Source organism: Eulemur rufifrons, chromosome 28 (genome assembly GCF_041146395.1).
Source record: "Eulemur rufifrons isolate Redbay chromosome 28, OSU_ERuf_1, whole genome shotgun sequence".
Lineage (NCBI taxonomy): Eukaryota > Metazoa > Chordata > Mammalia > Primates > Lemuridae > Eulemur > Eulemur rufifrons.
In genome coordinates, this window is record NC_091010.1 from 28,513,242 (window position 1) to 28,539,938 (window position 26,697).

Below are 26,697 nucleotides of genomic sequence, written 5' to 3' on the forward strand. Positions count from 1 at the left end.
TACTGTGTTCTTTTGTGCTGGTGAAACAACATGTGCTTTAATTAGCAAATATCTGTAAATAATTTACTTGCTTTTCAAATACAACAGAACAATGGGGTCAGTTTTCACATACATTTACTGAGCATGTATCCTGGGTCTTAGGCCAGCCTCTCCTATCGTTCAATAACTATACCAAGCTGTCTACCTCTTGCTGCCTTCCTTGGTGGAGGGTGGGGGTGGCAGTTCCAGTAGCAATATCCCATCTCACGAGTCCCCAGAAGACAAGCACGTAGGGTCATCCAGCCCAAGATAAAACAAATTCCTGTGATCTCTAACCCTGCAAACTTCCCCAAGGAACAGGGAAGCGTGCCAAGGGTGAAGAGCATTGGAGTAATGGCTGCAAGACCAAAGCGCTCTTCTGACCCACCTGCCCCCCAACCCCGGACAGTGTGAGCCAAAAAACATAGGGTGCAATGTATGAGGTCTATGAATCACAGAACTTCATCTAGACCCTGCAGGGTTAAAACTGGGCGCCGCGCATGCAGTGCAAAGAAAGATGTTAAATCAAATGAGAATGACTGCTCCAGGACTGGAGGCACTATTATTTTGAATAAGATTGAAAAGGCCAGAAAAAGCAATTCAAAAACATTTCAATTATGTATTTCCCAGAACTACATCTTTGAGCAAATAATGCAAATGTTACCACTATAATAAAACTTCTTCCTACATATAAAACAGGTTGGACAGCATATACTTTATATATCATATGCATATTTTTGACTATTAATAAAAAATTCAAAATCTATGTATGCTTTACTCTCCTAAGCAATACAGTAATTATGATTAAGGGACAAGCAGCACAAAAAGAGCCAATTTATCTTACTCGTGCTCAGGAATACTATTGTGTAACTAAGCAACTAAAGACAAAATATGGTCTAATTAATTCACTCCTATGCTTATTTAAAAGACACAATTAGAACATTTTTATTTTCCAGCTTGCACAGTAGCTCAACATGCTTGAGGGTGTAGAAAGCAAAGCCCATTATTCTCAAAGACAAGAGTTTAATGTTTAGTGCCACTGATCAGGCTTGAAACTCAACTATGGGGAGGAGGGGATGGTTCACAGCAGGGTGTGCCCGAGGCAGGAGAAAGGAAAGGTGTGAGGAAAGATGTTTATGGGGTCACTTGATTGACTAGCAGTGTGGCCTCTGCTACCTGTTTTTCTTACTGGGGCACGAGAATGGAGATGAGACTGTAAACTTGATGGTCATATGCCAAGGACACAAGCCACCGTGCATCTATTTATACAGCCACAAAGATCCTACAGAAAATTCACATAATTAAACCACCCGTCCTAGTCTGCGTGATAAATGTCAAATATCCATCTTTAACGCTGCTAACAGTGCATCTGATTTTAAAAGCAGAATTAATTTACGCAAGTGTGTGAAGGAGATTGATGCCATTAGCATGATTCTAAAGCACCCTTTCAATAATCATCATCATCTGCATGTTTGAAATGTGTTGTCAATACTGATGCTCATGGTACAGGATGTGAGTGACACACTCTGAGGGCTTAAGCCCAGGTTCTAATCTCCAGCAAGACAGCGTGGACCACGGTGTGGCCGGAAAAACCCACCCTTGGGCAAGGGCAGGGGAGCAGACTCTTCAAGAAATGCAGGAATCCATGACCACATCTCTGAGAGGTAAATGGATCCTTAAGCCAACAATCAATAAATTTGTTTTAAATTTCTTTAAAAGCCAAGTTGATGGGTAATCACTAGCTACAATATTATTCTGAGTAGAAGATGGCAAATATCCAACTACACTGGCTATAAAAAATGACAAGTGAATGCATTTGATTTGAGCAATTATATTCTGGATATTGGTTAAAACTAGACTTTGATAAATGAGCCTGAGTCATGTATCACTAGATGCCACTATGAACAATGGTATGCTTTATTAATAATTAATAATGAAGTATTTACATGTGTGGACTCTTGTATTTCATAAAAATAACATTTCCTTAGTATGTGCCTGACAGTCTAAATGTCAAGAAAGGTTTTAATTGCTTAGGATTTTTGAGTCATTATCAAACATGTGGCCTAGTTAAGACGCTCAGCCTGAAAAACATGCTGGCTCGTGGGAACTGCCATCCAACACTCAGGAGGGAGCGACTCTTCTTCCCCAAAGTCTACTCTCTATAGGTTGCCCCCCCAAACCCTCACTTTTTATGGGCTGAATGATGAAGAACGGAAAAGTACCCAGAAAAATAGAGATGCTGGCTCCGGCCTAATCACTAAGCCCCAAATATTTGTTCCTATCTTTGGTCAGTGCTCCTAAAAAAAACACTTCACATCATACAGTGCAAAATGACTATGGATGCTAGAAGAGAAAGAAAAAGTATGAGATGGGGTCGTGGGTTGGGCACACATGTGAGTCACCCACAACCAGAAAAAAACTGGGTCAAGCTTAAAGAAGGTGGACAGTGCCCAAGAAAGCATTTAAATGAGGTGGTTCAGTCCTTCAATAAACACTCACTGAATAGCACTGAATATTGTGGGGGACCCAGACGTGCAGAAGGCACAGCACTATGGAGAGGGTGGAGCGTGGGCCACAAGGCAAAGGAAAAGAACACAAATAACTGCAATACAAGGCAGGATGCGCAAAGTCCCTGAGAGGTTAAAAGCAACCACTGGGGACGCTCTCTGGGAGCAGGGATCCTTGTCTACCTTGTTCGTGCTATATCCCCAGGGCCTAGAACAGGATCTGGCACATAGTAGGTACCCCATAAATATATGTGTACAGTGAGTGAGAATTCAAAGATGAAGACAGTACTTTCTAGTTTCTAGAAAGATTATGAAAGGCTACAAATAAATAGTGGTCTTCGTTAATCTCAATTTTACGTAAGGAACCCAGATGGAAAGAGTCTGAAGGAAAGAGGCTTTTCTGTGACCAATGTCTGTGTATAGAGGTAGTCTCTGAGCTCCCCAGGGCAGGGGCCATCTCCTTTTCTCTGTACCCAAATGTCAAGCACACAGTAGGTCTTCAATCAGCATCTGAGGAACTGAATGAATTCTTTTTCCAAAAACACTGCAATTGTAAGCCTTGCTCTGAACACACATTACATGTATTAGTGCAATTTATCTATGCATTATTTAGTGTCTTATGTTGTTTTCACATTTTTTAAGCATGTTGATCACATGTCCCTATCAAGATTGGTAAACTTCTTGAAAAAAGGGTCAAATCACAAACTGTTTTGCATCTATCTTTTCACTTAGCAGAGTGCTGAGCACAGGCTTAGCACCCAACAAGTAGTTTTGGATTAACTCAAAATAGACAATACCAATATCGGCTAGAGTTTGGATCTTAACCACACAAAATATAATTTACTATATATTTCAATCATACTCAAGTTTTAACATCCTAGACTCAATGTTGAAATAGAATTTTAGATATATAAATGTTAATGACATAATATTAATGTTAAATTATTTCTTATATTACTGGATCTTACCCAAAACCCAAATAAGAAAGGGAAACAGGTACACAATCATGTACCTTTTTTCAGATCAACCCCATAAGCCAGAGGTCAGTAAACTTTTTCCATAAAGAACCAGATAATAAATATTTCCATTTTGCCAGAGATATAGGAATTATCAAACGTACTCAACTCTGCTGTTGTAGCCTAAGCCCAGCTATAAATAATACATAAATAAATGAGTATGGCTCCATTCCAATTAAACTTTATTTACAAAGGTAGGCAGTGGGCTGGTTTTGGCCCTGAGGCCGTAGTTGACTGACCCCTGTCATAGTCCAAAAAATTCTCTCCATGTAAGTCTTTAGTCCTTACCCTAGTATTAAAAGGCCTGCAAGGTGGAGAGTAAAGATTTTCCTTTTCCTAGCTTAAGATGATTACTAAATATAAATGATTAACTCTGATAACTGCAGCCATTGTTCACAGAGTTCTCATATACATATGCTACATTCCAGGCCCTTCTATTATTATCTCTAATTTTCTCAGCGAAGTAGAGATCATTAAATCCATTTTACAGATGAAAAGACTGAGGCTCAGAAAAGCTACAGCAATTTTCTAAAGCCAGTGTGGTCATTTAAGAGGTCTCAGGAATCTCTAAAATAATCAGTTTATGGATACAGACCAAGACCGAGGAGCTATCCAAAGAGAAGAACAAGGCCAATCCAGTACCTTCTAGATTCCAGAATGCGTCTGCCTCAACTCCAGATATAATCAAACCAGGCAATCTTTTAAAAAATCCTGCTAATCTAGTTGACAGTATACTTAAGTAGTAAAGCATAAATCCTTAAGAAGCCTTTTATTTTGGTGACATAGCTAAACCCAACACAGAGATGAAAGAGCCTGATTTGGGGAAACCTGGATGGCCACGTGTTCTAGCAAACTAACCTAGGTGCCACCCTCTCACAGAGAGAAGAGTTTGTTTTCAGCAAGGTCTATGGTAGTGGTCTCAAATTTCAATGAGAACAATTATAGTATATATTAATGATAATAACAACAGTTAACTATTACTGAAGTATCCACTATGTGCCAACCCCAGTTGTACGCATTTTATGTGTATTAACTCATTTAATCCTTAAAATAATCCTAGGAAGTAAGTATCATACTTCCATTTTACAGATGAGAAAACAGAGGCACAGAGAGTTTAGAACTTGCCCAGGATTGCACAGCTAGAGTAAGACTGTTTAAATATTTAAAATTTAGAATTCTGGACCCAACTCCAGAGATTCTAATTGAGCTGATTTCAATTAGGGGCCCCAGAATATGCATTTTAAACAATTTTTAACTGGTTGGTGATAGCCAAACCACTTTTAGAAACCCTGAATGCATACCAGAATCTGTAACACCCAGGTATGCTTACTGTTCACCCCCTGACATGACATTCACAGCTGCAAGTGACCAGCAAATCTTATTGTAAAACCCAAGCCATGACTGGTCGGGCTGAAATCCAAGCTCACACATCCACCTATTTTAAGAGGGTATACTGCCAATAGATTAAGCACTTGGCAATCTGAAAATGAATGTAATCAGAAGTTTCCCAGTAACAAAACCAATTACCCGCCTACTTTGCCATTTTCCTCCTCTGAAGAGCTACTGGCTGAATTGTGGCAATTGTAGGTAATTACTGAAGACACTTAACTCCTTGCACATGGCCCTTGCTATTCACTTTCATGGTAATTTAAGACAGCATCATGATTAGGTCCAAGAACCTCCAACAGACATAACAGTTATTATGTTTTGGCTTTGTTTATAAAGGTAAGAATATCTACAACTATAATCATAACTCCTTCTATTTATTTAAGCACTTACAGCATACAAAGCACTTTTGTCCATATAATGCCTCTTGATCTTCACAACAATCCACTGTCATCCTTCCTAGTGTTCCCATTTTTCAGCTGAAGAAATTGAGGCTCAATATATTTATGATTGTTCAAGGTCAAACAGTAAGTTGCAGAATCAAAATGTGACTCTTTCTGGAATGCTTTTCCTCAACACCAGTTGCCAGCACTGGATGTTTATGAAGACAGCAGTGTATATAAGCATGCAAATCATCACCATCATTATTAAAACTAATAATAAATGGCTAATGATTATTAATTACTATGAAAATATAACTGATTATTATGTAACACTGGCCTGTATTAGCTGAACTTTATACAGTAAGAATGGTTTTGCTACTTAAATATCTGGTGACCTTTGGCAAAGCTGATTAACTAGTCACAGTTCTGAAATGTATGAGGAATTGAACACATTAGTACATGCTTTTAAAATATGATATGATGCATTCGGGCTCTGGTTTCAAGAGTAGGTTTCACTAGAGGGGGGCAGGGGAAGGGGGAAGCAACCTTCAAGTTTAAGGATGCCTGGGTTCTAGCCTGGTGACCTTTGACAAACCACATTATCTTTCTAAGTCTATGTCCCCTCTGCAGAATGGGTATACAAAGTCCTGCCTTATCCAGTCTCATATAATTATTGCCAGGGTCAATGAGAAACTATTCCCCAAAAAAGCCCTCTTTAAATCATAGCAAACCACACAGGGACGCTATTCCTAATCTTGTACAATGATCATTTTCCTGCTTTTAGAACGGACGTCTTTATATTTCAAGAAATCATAAAAAGGCAGAATGATTCTCTTAAACCAAAAAAAGCATACTGAGTCCTGGCTGTCCTTTTGAAATGGATGCTGATGTCAGCTCAATCAAGAAATTATTAACCTCCATTTGGTTACTTAAAATAAACTGTACTGGCTGATTAAATGTGCTGAACATTTTCTCCAAGTAACAGTGCATGTCACCAAGAAACATTTCTCTTTCGGTTACGCATTGCAAATGGCAAATGCATCATTCAAAACTATTTAAAATCAATAATAAAAATCATTTAAATGTATATAAACAAGTTAATGGAGTAAGTGAAAATAAAGCAAATTTCTTAATGAGAGGGCCCTGTTGCCCCCTCTAGGTGCCAGCAGTAAATGCTGGTTTCTGTAGGCTCTCCTCCACAGGAGACTGCTGCTGCTATTCTGCTAATGAATGACTAACTTAGGCCAGGGGGGAAATGACATCACCAGGGTGGAAAACCGATCTGCATTGGGAAACTTTCTACCTGCTTTACATCTGTCATAATTATTTTGCACAATGCAGTCTGCATTTGCATAATTTTGAGGCGTGTCATTATCTCAATTGAAAATTGTTTTAATATGGCTGAATAATTCACAATGACATCAGCCAAAGTCCTAATGAAATATACAAGTATAATCATACAGCTAATTACCAGCCGTGTTAGCATTAAAAAACAAATCATGCATAATATTAGACGATGTATATGCAGCTGAGGATTATAAATAGAGCCATCTCCCTCCACAAACCCCCTAGAGTTTACTTTTAAATGGCAAGATTAATTTTCTCAGGTACGGCTCATATAGCAGTGACGAAATGCACAGATCATTACAATGGTTCGCTTTCAATTCCCCATAATGAACAATTAAAAAGAAATCACGTATTTAAAAATATATCTATTCACTGTCAACACTTCTAGCAGATGCACCCTTCAGCGAATATAGCTTTTATTCTTAAATCAGAATTCACTATTTAATTACACCAACAGAAATTAAAACAGGACCAAGTGGGGTCAACTGGGGGTCTTTAAAAAATATTCCAATTTTAATTCCAAAAAAAAAAAGTGACCACAAAATATCCCATAAAACACTGAATAATTTTCTCCTGGGTTTAGTCAGAAGTCTATTAGGCACCAGCTCTTTTCTGGATATTTAATCCTTCCCTTTTCCAGATCACAGGCCATGTTGAAGTAATAAATTTGAAAAGCAAATAATAAGAAATCAGGAGGGGGAGGGGGAGGAGGACAGCTGCGCAGGAGAGTTGGGTCGGGGGAGGGGGTCGAGCCAGACCTTGGGAGGGGGAAAGAGCTCAACCTGTTGGTAGGTTGCAGGATTTTTCACAGTATTTCCAAACAACACCTTTGTAAAACTGCAGGCGGACGTAGCGAAATATGAACGTTTAAAAACCAAAGCTGACCGGGGAGGGCGGAGGAGGTGGGGGGGTGCGGGGGAGGAGGGAGGGGCTTATTTCTGAAAAGGCAGATTCGAGGGCGAACGTTTTGACGAACTCCAGTAATTAACCGGCATAGAGCTCTGACGGGTAATTCGATCCTAGGGAGAGGGAGTGACCTGGCGATGCCAAAAGTACAATCAACTCCATCAGACCAAGGAATTCTGGAAGGACTGGCAGCTCGGAGCCCCAGGATGAGTTAAACGAGAAACCATTCATTTAACAAAAAGATCCTCACACCTACCTCGAAAGCTCGAGAGCCTGGCACAGAGCTGGCTGCCCTCAAAAGTCTCAGTTTGATTACCCTGCTCTCGCTCTGGCAACACAAAGCCTTGCCAGGCGGCCGTGCGCCCTCCCTCCCCGCCGCGCCGTGGGCACAGACTCCCCAAAATAGTTCCCCGGGTAGGTACCACGGCGCTGAGGTCGGTCAGCTGACGAGGGGAGCCCGCAGAACTGCGGTCACACATGAAATGACAGAGCCGAAGGGAGGCGGCCGCCCCGGCGCCCAGTGACAGCGGGCTCACCTCCGGCATCCTCCCGGGAGCGCGGCGAGCGCCCCCGCGGCCGCCCAGAAACGTGCCGGGGAGGCTCGGTCCCTCCACGCCCTCCCCGGGAGCGCCGTCTGGGCACGGAGGACGCCGGACTCGCAGGGCCGGGGGGCGAGCACTCACCCCTCTGCCCTGCCCTCCCCCGCCCCCGTCCCACACACCCCCAAAGATCGCGAAGGAAGACGTCCACTTTGCGTGGAGTAATTGGAAACTAGAACATCAAATGGCTTGTCGCGGGCGGGGGGGGGCGGGAGTGGGCGAGAGATAGTTGTTAATGCTTAACGTGTTTGTGCCGGTTACACCACCGCTTTGAAATCCGCCCGGGCAGATCTGCAAGTTATTTGAATGTATTATTCCAGTACCTGTCATTTATCACTTTATTCAACACGTCTTTGCCAACTCAATAGCTTTTGATCTCATTCTGCCTCCATTTCGTAATTTCCGCCCTCTTAAACATATCAAATACTTACTTTAAAAAAAAATACGTGAACAATATCGAAACCCACCTAAAGAAATCCACCCAGCCCCGATCGAACCAGACACGAAGGTAAATTTTCAAAAGGCAAAAAAATATAAAAAGCATGTGATGTTCAAGAGGCAGTGGCAGGAGAGCGAATGATCTGAGACACACACACACATACACACACACACACACACACATCCTTGAACAAAACCCTTCTCGAACAAGTTATTTGATCTTGACTAAAATCAGCAGTTGGATCCTCTTTGTAAAGCTGACAGCCAAACTCTGACAATGGCAAAATACTCGAGCCCCAGCTAGTGGCGCTACCCCTTTAAAAAAGGAGTCGATCCTGCTCGCCTGCAGAAGTGAATACAGTATTTTCAAGCTTGCCCTGTAATAAGCAGTACTAGGGGGAAAAAATAATAAAGAAAGAAGAGAGGGAGAGATAGGTTTACCACCTCGCCATGGTCGCTATTTCTGCCCTGGGGAGTGTCTTCTGGGAGGAAATAAAGTTTAGAGCTGGATAAAAGTTGCCGGCTGGTCCTCTCTTCCCACAACAGCTGGAGCTCCGCTATGCAAATCGGATCCTTTGGCGTACATCTTACAAAGAAAAAGTCGCCAAGGGACAAAATTCTTGGTTTGCCTTCAAGGTGGAATTGAAAAGCCTTGTAGAAAATGTAAGGTCCGTGCAAGCCACACGGTGAGCCGACCCACTGCAGGGGGAAAAAAAGCACCAAATAAATAATGTAGCCATCAGAACACAAACATCTATTCCCAGACACATTTACACACAGACATCCACACTCTTAATACAGACGACCCAACAGATATAACGCTGGGTGAAAAAATAATAGAGCCCACAAATTTTCTGCCTCCCTCAAAAAAAAAAAAAAAAAAAAAAAAAAAAAACTACGGGCCCCCCACCGCCAGTTCTCCCCACCTCCCCATCTGAGGCGGTAAAATTACATTATGTATGTATGATCAGTGCGGGGATTTTTTAAACAATAAAAATGATTTGGGGGGATGCAGAGGGTAAAAGTTTGGTGAAAAGTTTGTGGGGGGTGTGGGTGGGTGCAGAGGTGTGGGTGAGCTGGGGGGCTGGGGGGTACCGGGGGGGTGCCGGGATCGGAGGAGCGGAGGAGAGCGAAATACCTGGAGTGAGTTGGGCTCCATCTCGACGTTCTGAATTGATTGAACTCAACATTCTCTCCAAACTTGTTGGCTTGAATGGATTGCATTAGGTCCTGGCAGGGTAAAGCATTTTCTGCCTTCAGCCGGCGTAATGTCTCAATATAAAACTGAGCTCTTGCCTCCCCTTTGGCACCAAAATGATTGAAAATATGTCCTAATATTTCTCTGACGACTCAATTTTAAGCTCCTTTAAAAACTGTGTGGGTTTCCTTCCAAATACGGCTTGATCAAATTCATAATCGGGAGAAAGGCTCCGTACGATCTCGGCGGGAAGAGGATGGATCAAGGCAAAAAACATATAGGAAGATTTGTAAAAATAAAATCCACCATTAAACTGTGTGGAGATGCGATCTCTCTCTTTCTAATACCCCTGTGTAGGGGTATCGTGTGATGAAATTTTTGGAGGACATGAGGGCTAGTAAGCTCCGCTGTGCATCTGACAGGACCTGCTTGTATATGTCTAATATAAAGAACATTTCCTGCAGAGATTCCGGGGCGCTGCTCCTCTTTCTAATGCTCCTTAGCAGATTTGCTGTTATTAGACATGTAGATTTGTTTGATAGTTAAATTACGCTTCCTCACTGCCATGTTTTCGAGAACTAATCTGTTAAATTATCTTTTGATGCCTATTTACATGGAAGGGAAAAGTGGGTTATCGATTATATAAACATATAAATATTAATGCATTTGTTCGCTTCGCAAAAAAATACTCAGCAAAAAAAAAAAAAAAAGAACAGAAAGACAAGTGAGCAGTGCACACACATCTCAGGATTTTGCAAACAATATTGAACGGACAGCGACTGCATTTAGGGACTGGAACAATAAACGATGCATGATAAATCAATAAATGCGAGCAGTGAGTCTGCTCAGAATATGAATTCGGGCTCCTGGTTCTGCGTGTGCATTCTTTAATTTTGAAGTATATACACTAGTACGTGTTTACAATGCTGATGGACGCCAAGGGCGCTCTCAAATGATAATGTGTTTATATAACCCAGCGCTACAGGAATAATATACCGACTCCTACCCCACCCCCACCCCTCCCCCGCCAAAAAAGGGAGGGGAGCTTCCTCAATAATAGTTTGAAACTGAAAACATCCATTTGCAAAGTAGTTAAATACAACCAGAAATTAAGCTGTTGAAAACCGGGGGCATGAACCGTAAGACAATAAAGGCTTTAAATGTGTATATTTATTGTTCTGGAGCCCTGGAGCATTGCGAGGTTTGCATGCACGGCTATTATGCAAACACAGAGAAACTTAAGAGCGACAGAACAAGGAACAGGCAGAGACTGCAAAGCCCTAGCTCGCTCCGACCCAGCTGCCGGTCCTCCGCCAGGCTAGATTGCATTTTCGCAGTGTTGATGTAAAATGGTGTACTCGTTTCCCCCACGTTCCCCCACCCCCTTCCCCCCGCTCTCCTCCCACTCCTTCCAGCACCCCCCCCCCCCGATTTTATTATATTGGCACCAATCTTTCCGAAGTGGGTCTGGCATGCTAAAAAAGTAAACATGTACTATATGGGGAATAAGGTCTGTATAGTATGACAGTTGAAACTTGATCTGTGATAAAATTACAGGATGTTGAAATTACTAGTAAGCTATTTTTAACGCTTTCGCAACGTTTCACCTCTAGTCACAGCATCTAGTTGAAACAGGATTACTTTAATGAAAATTATATTCACATGGCTGAAGTTAATACACCCGGCAGAGCACAAATGCCTCATATTCAGTGACTTGAGGTGGAAAGACCCTCTGTGTGTATTTTTATGCCTTTTCATAACGTCTGCGTCCGCTGCAGTAAGAATTAGGGCACTTAACATTATCTAAACCACATTTTTGATTCAGAACATGGGGAAGTAATAAAAGGCAAGATCTATCTCGTTTCTATACACACAGAGATAAACGAAAGAAAATGGCAGATCCTCCAATTACAATAAGTAATAAAAGCCCATGCCAAAGAGCCGGTATTCTGAAAGCTGTCGAAAAGTATTTCAATAATTTAAAGTAATATCACAACTCTGCACCATGGAGGACGACAATGTAACAATTCAGTCTCCTATCTTTTGCATTAGCCAAATTATGACTTGTACATCACTCTTTAATTATCTTCCTTGAAATTTCATCTGATCTTCCTATTTTATAAACATGGGTTACAAAGAGAAATTACAGCTCTCCCATGCTTTCTCGCTCTCTTTTTAACTTTATGATGCATAGTGCAGACGTTTGATTAGAATAACCCATTTTGTTCATTTTTAACATATGAATGGACTTGACTGAGGGGCATTTTACATTTTTTTTTTTAAATACACGAGATATGCTTAAGGCTCCTGTTAGTCTCTGTCCTGTTAGCATAAATATATACATCGAGTTCAAGAAATCCTATATTAAAAAACTTGAGTTGCAGTATTTTGACAAGATCGTATTTGAGATCAACTCTGAGTCAGTTTCCTGTATGACCAATGCAGCAGCATTTATGCAGGAAACCTCAACAGAATGCCTGAGGGTATCCCTCAATTGTATAATAAATCTCTCTCTTTAAAAATACACAGCTCTTTACAGCATCTAAGCAACTTCTGCTGTCTTTGGTGCTATAAGTATTTAAGCGTCTGTAACGAACTTCATCTAATTAGAAACCCTTTTTCTGTGTCTCTTCAAGGTAAGCACTGAACTAGGCTGCATGCTGCCTAATCTCTCTGATAAGGTTTTTGAGATGTTAACAATTGCAGGGATCTAGGTCTGAGTCTTTTTGAATATCTGCAGTCTTGTAATCAGATGAATGCTAAATTTCAAAACTGAATCACAGAGGTACCTTTCCCCTCTTTTTACAGCACTACCCCCCATGAACATAATAAATCTAATAAATCAAACCTCAGGTCCAATACTGTGAATGCCTTTTAAAATTACAGATCACAATGGTGTTTACTCCTCCCCCCCCCCAAAAAGAAACCCCTCTATTTTAACTCTTCTTTAATGTAATGCTTGATAGGCACCTGTAAATTATCTGTGTAGCAAATATCCATACAAAGAAAGTTTCAATTAAGATAAGGAGATTGTATTGAAACAGTTCTTTGAAGTAATGTAGTTAATAGCCTGTTTGATTTCTGCTTGTGAGAGAGTAATAACGTGGATTCAAGGCTCCATCAATCACAGAGCAGATGTAAGACTTGAGACACCGACACCCAGGGGAATAGAGAGCAAACTCCTGCAGTGCAGGGTCCCTGGGCTAATGTAAAGTAAATACTCATAAACAGATTGAATGTTGTAAGAAGACAATCCATTCAGGACAGTTATAATCATGAAAGCAACTGCTTTATTTATCTATAAAAAAGCTTGTAGCTGGGACTCGCTGTGTATAAAAGGGGAGGGGGAGCAGTATATGTTTATGACCCACTATTTCTGGGCTCTTCCTGTACTGAAACACAGGAATCTATACCCACACATCTATGTTCCTGCTGCTTTGCTAGCCAAAAATGCAACTATCTGTTTTATCTGGTATATTTAAAAGGAAAAAAATTAAAAATTATTCTCACCCCTCAAGGGGGTGGGGGACCAGTAAGACACATTATCCAGTCTCTGTGAATCGTTTCATAAAGGATCAGGAGGATTAAATTAGTTGCAGAAACCAGCAGTGACATAATTAGGCAGCTTGGACTATAATAAACAGGATCATAAAAAAGAAAAAGAAAAGAAAAGGAAAAGTACAGTTTGAAAAAAGAAGGCAACCATTTCGAAAATGCCAACCTCTCTGTGCCCCCCTGGGCCTCCCCTCCCCCAAATTGCAAAAGACAACTGAAGCATTTTTGACCTTGGCTACAATAATACTTCATGTTTTAGCACTTTAGTCAGCATTTTATCTACTAATTGCTACACACTACCGCATGTGGCTCGAATCTGCCACTGCAGCTTTCTCTCATTGGTGAGCGAATTGCTTGATAAAGACTGGGAATTCAACCTGGCTGTTTCCTTTCTTGCTCCCCCTCAGCTCTCCCTCCCTCCCTCCTCCCCCTTTTCTTCTTTCCTCTTCCAGCTTAGGAGCCGCTAATTTTTCCAGAAAATACCACATGGATCAAAAAAGGGACGGTGAATGTCTCCCTGATCTCCTTCCGCTGGTTAAAGCTCGGGTCACTTTGGCGATCGGGAGGCAAAAGGAGGAGAGAAAGGGGGAAGGAGGCGGGGAATGAGTGGGGCGAAGCGGGGGACGGGTGGATCCTGGCCAGCGCGTGACCTGATGCTAGGTCATTCTGAACACTGGTCCATCGCTGCTTGGAAGTCCGTGGGGCTCTGCGCTGCCCACCTGGGGACTTCGAGTTAGGGCTGCTCTCCCCTCTTGCTTGGTCAAGAAGTGGGGTTCGAGACTGGTAGCCCTGGAGTCTGCAAATGGTTTCGCAAATTAAAAAGCCACACTGTCTGAGGGTCAGCCACCACCTGGTCCCATCCCCCTCGAAGCCTGGCGCCATCATGAGCGGTGGGGTGGGTGGTGTTATTAATAAGCAGGCCTTCAGCAGAGCAGGCTCGCCAAGTGTGCAACAAGTCTATTGGTTTGAAGGAGGATAAACCGGGTTATACGGGTCATTGCTTTCCAGGAGACCTCTAGTGGTCAAAGGTTGAGCTACATCTTAAATTTGGGGCTCCTGTTTGTCGCCTGTCTTCAGAGCTGCGGTGAGGGTGGGACTCCAGCTCATGTCGGGGCAGTAAAGCCTAGTAGCTTCAGAAGCACGGGAATGGGGACAGATTTCTCATGAACTTGGAGCTAGAGCCAAGGGAGACGCAGGAATTCGAAGACATAGCTCCCCCCGGGCGGGGTCATGTGATGCCCTTTGTGGGCACTGGAAGCCCCAAGTTCCTCTGCCCTCAGTACAGATGGAAACTTCCAATCTTATCTTGATTTTCCTCCCGGGTCTGAGATTAATCAACTATTCTCAGGGAAGTTGGATTAAATTTGCTCAAGCCATTTCCAGTTACGATACCAATGCTGAGTCTGTTTATTTTTTCTAATTTGTTTGTAAATTAAAGCCAAGTCCCACTCCCTCACCCCAATCACAGATACACCCAAACATCCCTTAATTTTAACAATTTCATTGCCTTCAAGTGCCCTGGACATTTATGGGTTACTTAGTTTAGAAATAACTAAGCTTTTTTTTTAATTGCATGCACTGCAGGGGTACATATATGACTTTTGACTAAATAGTAACCTTGTCCCTCTATCTGGAATGCCACACCATTCCATCTCAAGTGGCCGGGTGCTGGGGCAATGGGTGAGGTGACTCAGAGCCTCCTTCAGACTCATTTGTGATCTACATATCAATAAATAATTCGATCAAACTGCCCCCCAACATGGTATTAAAGAAATTACTGGGAACAGCTATCTTAAGTCATACTCAAAACAGAGGTCCCAGCCATCCGAGGTTATTAAAACATCTTGCCATACCTGATTTTTAAAACAGAAGACAAGAAAACGTACAGACATGGAGTCTTGGCTCCACTGGGGGATTCATATATTGCCTACTAAAAATTTCTCCGTAAAGTTTCAAATGAACATTAATGATGCCTTGTATTTGGTGATTTACAACTTAAAATTACTTGACAAGCATTAAGTAACTTATTACTTAGAAACAGAGTGGGTACGGTAGGTAAATCACTAAACTGAAAGTCAAGGGGAACATTCTTCACTGATTTTCTGTCTGTCCGTGTCCATGACTATAATTATCTGCAGGACTCAAACCCTAATTCTGGCTTTGTCCGAATTTCTCAGATAATTGTGGCAGAATTACCCAGGCTGGTCATCTGGGTCACAGCAGCACCCTGTGCTGGGTCGTCAACCAAACCCATGGAAGCACCGGTAAGTCCCTTGGCTGCCTCCACCTACGTTTTGCCATGTCACAGACTGATAATTTTATGACTTGTTATTGCAGGTTGAAATATGTAAATGTGGTAATTCACTCAGGGTGTAAAGACATCCATGTAATTCAGTAGAAAAATAATACCAAGAAGAATAGTGAGATTGTTTCTGTTCTCATCTTCAAAAATCTTTTGGCCAAAGTTGTTTCTGTTCTCATCTTCAATGAGATTTGGATGGGGTTTCCACAAAGAAGACAGGGGACCACATGAATCTCCCTCAGGGCTTACACAGTGCCATTCTAGGGGTGTTCTGGAACTAATGCCTATGGATTCCTCAGAGCTGATTATTACATTTTCAGGAATTTTGCAAGCTAGCTATTAAACACATCTATTACTAAACAATTAAATTATATAAACTCACAATTAAATTAATTATATTTAAAAACAAAGGTAATACACATTAGAAACATCACTTTATAATTATTTTACTACATTTTACAGTTGGCTATACTCTTGAGGTTATTTATGTCTTTTTTATTTTTGTAGTCACAACATAGTATCCTGGAAGGATTCATTCCAGGACCCCTGCTAAGATATCAAAATCTATGGATGCTCAAGTCCCTTATATAAAATGGTATAGTATTTGCATATAATCTACCCACATCTTCTCTTATGCTTTAAATCATCTCTAGATAGCTTGTAATAACTAAAACTATGTAAGTGCTATGTAAATAGTTGTTATACTATATTATTTTTACTATTTGATTGTTATATTGTCATTTTTAATTTTTCTTCCAAATATTTTTCATCTGCAGTTGGTTGGATCCTCCAATGTGGAACCCGCAGACATGGAGGGCCAACTATGCTATATAGTTGTATGCTTTGAAATTGACCACAGTGGGAATTTTTAGACCATGGAACTCAGCAAACTTTGCAAATCAGGGCTTGATTTATTGTTTTATTCATTGTTTAGACTTAAGAAAGTGATGGAGAGAATGTTAATACTGCAGATTGTGATGACTAATTTTATGTGTTGACTTGACTAGCAATGGGGTATCCACATATTTGGTTAAACATGATTCTGGGTGTGTCCGTGAGGGTGTTTTGGGATGAGATTAACTTTCAATCACTAGACTGTGTAAGATAGACTGATCTCCCTAATGTGGGTGGGCCTCATCCAATCAGTTGAAGGCCTGAATAGAAAAAAAAAAAAAAAACTGAGTAAGGGGGAATTCCTCCTGCCTGACTGCTTGAGCTGGAACACTGATCTTTTCTAGACTTCAGACTCCAACTGAAACATCAACTCTCCAGGGTCTCCAGCTTGATGACTGCAAATCTTGGGACTTAGAATCTATAATCTATCATGTTAGCCAGTTATTTATAATAAATCAGTTTCTCTCTCTCTCTCTCTCCTCCCCCCAACATACCCACATCCACCAACACACACACCCCTTATTAGTTCTATTTTTCTGGAGAACCCAGAGCAATACAAAGATTAAACTTAAAAGTTTGTCAAGTCTGTAGCCAATTATATTATGAATAGCACAAAAATTAAGGAAATGTTTAAAAGCTATTACCTAATATCAGCAAAGAAGTTGTTCATGACATTAATGAAAAAGTGAAGTTCTGGGATACATCTTTGTTTTTTTCACTTTTGTCTTACTCTTTAATATAAATGAAAATATCAACCAACATTCAAGCTGGAACTACCCTTATTTATTCGTTGTAGTCATAAGTCAGCTATGAATAGGAGAGTTTAGCAAATAGTAACAAAAGCATTCTATGAGAATAGCTTACAATGAAGAGTGTTGTATATTTTATTATTTGTACATTTGTGCTAACTTCCTGTATATCAGCAATAAATATAATCAACTTATATACACATATGGGTATAACTAAATATATCTATATCTAGATATACATATGTATAAACACATACATATTTTTAGGGGGTGAGGAACTAGTTGTTAAAGATTTAAAAGCACAACACTGTCTAAAGGTAGCCTTGAACATGATATGCAACTCAAACTTCTAGAGCAAGGATCAGCAAACTACAACCTACCACCTGCTTTTGTTATGCAGCTTACAGACTAAAAACATATTTTAAAATTTTAAATGGTTTAAAAATGACTAGAAGAATATTTTGTGACATATAAAATTGTATGAAATTCAAATTTCTGTGTCAATAAATAAATTTTATTGGAACACAGCCATGCTTATTCATTTATATATTGTCTATGGCTGCTTCCGTGCTAAAACAGCAGAGTTGAGTAGTTGTGACAGAGATCATATGGTCCTCAAAGCCTAAAATATTTACTATCTTGCCCTCTGTAATAGCAATTTGCTGACTCCTGTTGTGGAGTATGTAGGTGCATGTCGTGTCTGGGAGGAGTAGACTCAGCCAAATTGCCTTTGGAAGTCTTTTCTTACCATTGGTCCTAGAAATACTTCCTCAGTAAACAGATAGAGAAAATGGAATACCCAGAGTTGTGAGGCATTCAAATCCTTGACTCAAGGTCAAGGAGAGAGTCCATGCCATTATAAGAATGGAGTGTGAGATTTCTCACTAGATGGTTTGTGTTCCAACCACTGGATGACAGCGCCTTTCTTCCTTACTGCTTGTCCTAAAGCACTGTATAATTTTGTTGGGCGCTGTTAAATATTTATTGAGTTTTCTTGTCCAATGTGTTTCAGTTACTGTGTGTCTCTGTGTGTGATGGGACCCTTCAGGATTAAAGGTGCTATATAAATAGAGGATTATTTTATGATTTGTTATTGCAGGTTGAAATATGTAAATGTGGTAATTCACTAATGCTATATCAGTGCATATATCTGGGAAACTGGAATGTATTATCCTGCCATTTGAATATAACATCATTTACATTCTTTTAAAAAAATGCCCAATCAATTTTTTTTAAATGAGGAAACGCAGTAGAGGAAAAAAACCTCCTTTAATGCAATACTTCAGCTGAAAGTTTAATGACACAAAAGGCAGGCAATTCAAAGTTACAGTTCCCACAGCAACTGTAACTCTGCTATATAGCACATTTAGGCATAGATTTCACAGCATGTACTGCAATACAAAATACTCCACACTGGGCATGCAAGGGGGCAGAGTTATGGTTGCTATGGGTACCATGACTTTGAATTTCCAGATTTTTTGAGAGTTTAAATTCTCAACCAGAACATCACATTAATAGTTCATTTTTTTTGCATTGAAAATAATAAAGGTTGTATCACTGTTTCCACTGTCAAACCCATCTCCAGCTCAGTCCACTGCTTAGTATAAATACCTACCCAAACATATTCACCCTACTTGCTAAAATTAAACACATGACCTCAGCCCAGGGAGTATTTTAGTTTGCAAATTTATATGTGATGACTTTCACTGGATTAACTAAATCTGCTCCTTCGTCCTTTCTCAAAATCACCAATAAATTCAGATTAACCCTCTCCGCATACTGGTGTATTTTATCTGTTATTCATAGGCCGAGAGGATATGATAATCATATTCATTGTGTATGAATGTGTGATGTATATATTTATAATTTATACTCTACTTCCAAAAAGTAACTAACTATACTTATTCATTTATTCATTTATTCCTTGAACACACCATGCAATTTTATGTCTTTATGCTAGTGGTCTCAGGACCTCTTTTCACTTTTAAAAATTATTGAGGATCTCAAAGAGCTTTTGTTTATGGAGAACATTATATATCTACATATACACATATATAATATTAGAAATTAAAATTGAAATATTTAAAAATATTTATTAACTCACTTTAGAAGAATAATCTGTTACATGTTGATAAAACACTTTTTTATTAAAAAACCCTATATATTCCAAAACAATGAAACTTAAGTGAGAAGAGAGGCATTGTTTTGCATTTTTACAAATCCCTTTAAGGAAGATGGCTAGATTCTTATAGCTGCTTCTGCATTAAATCTGTTGCATATTACAGGTCATGCAGTTTCTGGAAAACTCCACCATACTTTTGTGAAAAAATGAGAGTAAGAAAAGAAAATAATGTCTTAATATTATTGCAATCATTGTTTTGATCCTGTGGACCACCTGAAATTGTCTCAGGGATTCTCACAGGTCCTTAGATCACTGTTTGAGAACTAATGTTCTGTGCATTTGTTTGTGCTATTCTTGCAAGCCATATGCCTCCTCTTTACAGAAAAACTCCTATTCATGTTTCAAGGCACTAGAAAGAATTAATTGCTCCCTTAGCTGTATTCTCATAGCACTTTATACAAATGCCAATCAGACCATTTATGATGTGGTATTATGACTGCTTGCTTAAATGTCTGTTTGTTGTTGTTGTTAGCCTATGAATTCCTTAAAGGGGAACCATGTCTTATGCATGTTTTCCTCATTTTCCAGCCCCATACCTGACAGTCTACGTGTATGAAATGTAAGAATTAATTCAACTAGTAATAAAATAGCTCCCATTTATTAAGTCCATAATGTATGTTAGGAACTATGTATAAACTGTCTCAAATTTAATCCTCATAATAATGCTATGAAGTTGATACTGTTGCTATCAATATTTTTTGAGTGAAGAAACTAAAGCTTGCCCAAAGCTAAACAAATGGCGACCCTAAGGGTATTAGCATCACTGCAAGAAATATGAGAGATAGCAAAAAGCAGGGAAGAGAGTCTTTGCCTTAAAGGCATTTACAACTTACTTTGAAAGACAAGATGTATTGCACAAAGGAAAGGCAAATAACAATATAGAAGTTAGCTAACAGCAGACCACAAAGACTATAATTAAAGAAATGCCTACTTACTAGAAATGGCTACTTACCCAATGATTACCATTTAGATTCAAACTTTTGGAGAATATACTTCTATCAGAAAACTCTTGTTTTAGCATGCACTCCAGATAAATATGTATTTATTTGTAAATTATATATTTGCTATTGCACTAATCTGTTACAAACATATATCAATATACTCAAAGATAAAACTTATAAAGAAATTTAAAAGAATCTTAAAATATATATAAAAAGATATTCTTAAGATTTTTTCCAGCATGCTGATGAATTATACACTCCACTTTGGAAGCAATTCATCTAGACTAGTGGTACCCAACTATGGCTGCAAATTGGCTCATCTGGGGAGTTTTTAAGATACTACTACACTTGGGTCCCACCTCCAGGTCAATTAAATCAGAATCTCTGGGGGCGGGGGGGGGCAATACACAGGTCATGGGAATTTTTTACCCCTTCCCCCTGCAGCAGGGAATTCTAATGTGCAAGCAGAGATGAGAATCACAGGTCTAGCCAGTAAGGACTGTGGCACCCATAGAGATATCAATGGACTGCAGGCAGAGAAGATGATATTAAAAGCCACTTTGATATTTTTACATGAAAGTGTTGAAAAGTTTTGTTTGTGAAGTTAGGCAAGCTGAATTTTTAAATACCCCCTTGCCTACATTAGTGCCTATGTTTTGATTGTTTGAAACAGTACCCATTGTGGGTGCACATGGCTTGTCAAAGTCTGGGAATGAGGAGCCCTGAGTTGTGTCCTGTGCCTGCCTGAGAATTTGTGCTGAGCCCTTGGGCTAGTTTTCAATAATGGTAGTTATGGGGGTGATAGTTTTCTGTAGTTGGTCTCAGGAAAGTACATTCCTGTGGTCAATATATAGGCCTGTAAACGGAGACATGAAATGTTTGTTCTGGAAGGCATCTTTTAGAATAGCACCCTTGTTTCATGAATGAAGAAACTGAGACCCAGAGATGCTAAGTGGAGCTAGGTGATTGATGTGAGGCAAAGCTCTGAGAAGAAAGGTTTAGGACATTGGTTGGGGGAGGAAGAGGAGGCTGATTGGCATGAGACAAATAGTTCTCAAATTATGCTGTGGAATTCCACCTTCATAAAGTGCCTCAGCCATTCCTGGACAGGATGTATGGGCAGAATGGGGTACAGTACCTGTGGCTCATTTATCTCTGGCTGATCGCATCAGCACTGGAGTTGGGGTTAAACACTTTTTAACAAATTATGTAGAAGATTCTCAAATTCCAAAGTTAGATAGCTGCTATCCCTCAAGCTCTCTGCTTCCTCGTTCTTGGATCTGTTTTGAATGTAGTGATCCAGAACTTTCTCTGTGAATGAGGAGGTTAACGTAGATGAGTTTTGAGGTTCCTTTTGACCCACCATGAAACTTCTGGGTCTGTGTGCATTTCTAGAGAGTGTCATCCAAACCTAAGGACATTATTAAAGCACAAAAGTGTGTTCTAATAATTGTGCTGCATAAAGGGGAGGAGAGATATTCTTATATAGTTTGCATTTGAGAATACAGGTGCTTGGACCCATAGGATTCTGGGGCAAATGAGGTCATACTTTACTTTGCCTGCTCAACATGGATCATTATAGGTGAAAGACAGCACAGCTGGGAGCTGCTGGACCCCAGGGGGACAGCGTCATGCATCGACTAAGAAAACTTCACGTTGATGACTTGTCAAAGCTTGTTTCCTATGGTTTAAATTGGGTTTCACGTAGTAAAAAACAATGCATGAAGCCATTCTTGTTCTTCATTCTTCAAAACGTGGAAATATTGGAATGGTTCAAATGTAGGAGCTAGCATGACATTTCATGGCTGTTTGTGCCTTTGTTTATGCCATGACTTCCAGATGTCCCTCACCTTGCCTTCCTCACCATAGCCACCTAGGGAAGTGCAACGCGGTAACTGAAAAATGGGCAAACAATAACTAGCTCATTGTCCTAAGAGCTTGCACACACCTTACTTTATGTAGTAAGCACTCATAGTGTCCCCCAAGTTAGATGAAGACACTGAGGCACAGAGAGGATTGATAACTTGCCTAAGACCACTGAATTCAGAGGCAGAGCCCGAATTCGGACTCAGGCAGTCAGTCTCCAGTCTGTGCTCTTAACAACACACTTTACCATCTTTTTGATGACATTATCAGGGATGACACAGAAGAAAAAATTTATATGTTCATGAACATATTAACATTTTTCATCATTACTTCTGATACAAAAATTTTAATTAAAAAATAAAATTACGTTTGTGACCTGTCAACTTGGTGAAGATTTTAAATAGTAGCCAGTATTGAGATGGAAGTGAGAAAATGGAATTTGCCTCACCGGTGAGAGTGTCAATTTGTACAGTCCTTCTGAAAGACAATTTGGCAGTATATAATAATGTATCCCTTAGAAACAGCATACTCTCAGATGCAGAAATTTCGCCTCTATGAATTTATCCTAAGGAGAATTTTGGACAAGTTCACAAAATTTATGCAAGAACATTGTTTAAAATAGCAAAAAGTTGGAAACGACACAAAAAATTGGCAATAGGTTGATTGGTTAAATAAACCATGCCACAACTTTAATAAGGAAAAATATGCAAATATTAAGAATGTAATAGAAACATATTTACTAACATGGAAAGATGTTCAAAATAATGTTAAGTTTAAAAGGGAAATTGTTTTTAACTTAAAACGTAAGTTTATATTGGTAGTAGAATTAAAGCGATTAACAAATTTCTTTGTACTTCTTGGTAGTTTTAATTTTTCTACAATGTATTACTTATGATATGTAAAAAAAGAAAAAGAAAAATAGTAGAGCTTGCCTTAGCCATTGGAAAACGTTTTTTGTGTGTGCAAAACAGGTAGGGTCTCTAACCAGAGTGGATTTAAAGTAAAATTGATAGCTAACATTTAATGAGCACTCATTATGTGCTAGGAATTCTGCTAAATACTTTGAATTGTTTTTCATCCTTACAACTGTTATGATGTGAGCGCACGTCAGTCACCTTTTTTACAATTGAGGAAGAAGAAGCACAAGGAGTTTAAATAACTTGCCCCAAGTTCATTGAGGAGGCAGCTTCTAAGGGGATATACATAATTTGCAGGATTCAGAAATAAAGGAATAAAATTGGCCCTTGGGCGTTAAGGGACCATCTCCTGGGGGAAGGAACATTAGCTAGTTAGCACAACAAAGAGGATCAGTTTATCTGCTTAAAAATAAAACCATTCATTGAGATTGAGCCCTAAGGGAACTGGGAATGGATAAATAACTATATTGTGTGACTTCTGACCTTGCAGTCAACTTCTTAGCAAGATAGAAAGTGCTTTACTGGTAGTTTTTTGTTTTTGTTTTTATTTAATTGAGTCTACTGCAAGGGGTATCCCATCTGAGGGGGAGCCTGTGAGTAAGTCAATTCAATTCAATTTTGGTAATTTAGAGATTTTGCTTGGCTTGGTGCCCCCTCCCCTACTCTACTTCCAATCCTTGTCTCTCTAAACATTGATCTCCTCTATATCCTTGAGGTCTCCACCTTTGGTATCTTGCTATTCCTCATCATTTAGTGGCTGGGATATATAGACACAAAAGTCCTAAATGCCATGGTAACTCTGGAAATTCTAAACAGTAGGGCCCTGGAGGTGGTGGCACAGTTAGAAGGAGGTGGCTAGACACTGTCTTTAAGTTGTGCTTGCATAGCACTCAGCACAAGAATGAGAAAGCATCAACTGTGGGTCTGGGACTGTCCTTACCCCAAGGACAAGTAATGAATTAGTGAACAGGTTCAAAGAAAATGTGCCTAGTCCCCTAATACTTGGGTCTCTGCCTAACCTCAGGGTGCCTTCGGACACAGAGGAGTTGCTTTCACTGTTGCAATAATGACTGTCAATATTCTATCTCAGATGGTGGGAACCAGGATCTTGAAAGGACAGAACAACCTTCATGACTGTCATTCTTTTGTTCATGACATTTATGTTCCTGGAACGTCTCTACTTACTCTTCCTTCCTTCACTGAAACCCAACTCAAGGGCCCCTCTTCTGTAAAGAATTCTCTGGTGCTACCAACTGAGAATGATCTCAATATACCTGGAACTGCATGAGAGGCTTGCACTGTTTCCTTGACTGTGGCTTTTTAAATAAGTTTTATAGTTATATTCCTCTTGCCTTAAGGGACAGGAACTCTATTAAACAGCAACAATGACAAAACATCACCAAATGACTAGCATGGCTCAAACCTATTTATTTCAATAGAGAGAAGCCTACTGGTTTAAAGTAGGCATCATCTATCAAACTAAGCCTTCAGTACGTGAGGCTGCAAGTGGTTTGAAAAGTCCAGTGCACTGAGAACCTATTCTATGCACAGGGTTAAGGGGCTTCTAGCTCAAGATCGAAAGATAGGTGATACCACTTATAGGCTTGGGTTGGTCATCACTAAGACATATTCTCAGTTACTTCTTGGAACCTCAGTTTCCACATCTGTCAACGGACACAGAGCCATTCATCCCTAAAAGAATTATTATGAAAACAAAATAAAATAATAGAAGTGAAAGGGCCTTTAATAGTTGAAAACACTAGGTAAGCCCAAGGCATTATTTGGCATTATTGTAAACCACAAAGTAAATCTCATGTTGCAGAGGAGACTGCACTTATAAGGGTGGGTGGTCAATACCTAGGATTCTCATATGATCAATGAGACCAACTATCTGTGGAGATGACATCCACCAAGAAAAAGCCTGAGTGGCTGAGAAGGTGATAGGATGATGAGGAAGCCCATATTCCACCAAGGAGGAATATTAATATTGCTGAAAAATTTTCCTGAAGTCCTACCTTAAGCTTGATCTGTGAAACAGATTTTTCAGAAAGAAGATTGGGGCGAGTAGGTTTGGGTTAGACCAAGTCAAATAGGATTTTCACTCACAGCCAACGTGACTTTTCAGAGGGGAGGGGCAGGAAGCGTTAATCTTCTCAAGGGCAGCAACCTGGCCAAAGCTGAAATTCAGCCCCTTGTATTAGATCTGACTGAGGAAAGTATATGTTTATGGTCTGCGTGGAGTTTCTGAAATGAGAACCAAAAGAGGAAGGCTTGAATGATGTTTATCCAGCACTATAAAAAGGTGACTTTGATTTTGGCAGTCACGGGAATTTCAGTCCTAGGGAAGCTGGAGAAGCCGGGGTGTATTATGAAGAAGGAGACGAATCAGGCACACTTGGGTCTGGGGGAAATCTCCCTCCAGACAGCTGCTACCTTTGACCCGATTCTAGGCTCACCCACCAGCCTTGGCCCCCCGACTCAGCTTCCAGCCATGGGCTAATGGGAGCAGTCTAAAGGATGGACAGCAGCACCCAAGAGAAAAAGACCACGAATTAAAAATTATTAAATCAGCGTTCATTTTTCTTATTAATTATGAAGCGTAAAATAGTACGTACATAAAATTTCAAATGGAAGAAATGCAGAGTAATAAGTGGATACTCCTTCCCCACCTATCCCATGCCATTGAAATATAGTATAATTTTACTACCTTGAGAAACAAAATGACCAGGAGCCAATTAATAATACTCCATAACTATTTAACCAGTTTTGTATGGCTGAGCATTTAGGTGGTTTCCAGTTTTTCATCACTACAATAGGTGTTGCAATAAACTTGGACGTTTATTCTTGTGCAAGTATTTTCTGTGATATGGATACACAGAAGCGGAATTGCCATGACAATGTGTAGGTAAATTTATAATTTGACTATGTACAGCCAAATTGCACCCCCTCCCAAACAGTACCATTTCAACTTCTACCAGGAGTATACGAGAGTTGCTTATGAGTTGGATCAGCTGGATAAGTTGCTTCAGACAGATCACGTACAGCAACAGCAAAATTGATTATCTGGACTGCAGAGTCCCAGGAACTTGGTGATGAAAGAGCTGCTCCCATGTGGGGCCCTGCCTAGGTGGTCAGCAGTTCACGCTAAACAACGCTGACCTCATATCTCTCTTTAATGTAAACTGGACCATATTAGGGCTCCCAAAGTGTATTAGAAAGACACTTCTAGTTGATTAGAAGTGAAAGTACTTTCTAATTGATTAGAAAACCTTAATCAATTGCTATTTTGGGGAATTTTAAGGGACCCTAAAATATCACCCTGTTTTTTGGCCTAAGGTCTGAATCAAAGAAAACCAGGCAAAAGGGTAAGACATGTGAGAGAGACAAATGATTACCTTTGTTATTGTTAAAGTTGCTATTAAAGAACTGGAGTGCTGCATAAGTAGGTGGGCTTCCCCATTGTTAACTCTGGCATTACAGGAACCACACCCAG

At 39.9% G+C, this 26,697-nt stretch overlaps 1 protein-coding gene across 1 annotated transcript in view; it reads right to left on the reverse strand.

The window, feature by feature from the left end:
* ARID5B (AT-rich interaction domain 5B) overlaps positions 1 to 9,770 on the reverse strand; it is a 176,684-nt gene extending 166,914 nt beyond the window's left edge. The window contains exons 1-2 of the mRNA XM_069460027.1: positions 9,739 to 9,770; positions 9,045 to 9,299 (exon numbers count right to left, since the gene is read on the reverse strand). Of these exons, the coding sequence (XP_069316128.1) occupies positions 9,045 to 9,299; positions 9,739 to 9,759 (276 nt within the window). The 5' untranslated portion in view covers positions 9,760 to 9,770. The remainder of the gene's footprint in view (positions 1 to 9,044; positions 9,300 to 9,738) is intronic.
* Between the last annotated feature and the right edge of the window lie 16,927 nt (positions 9,771 to 26,697).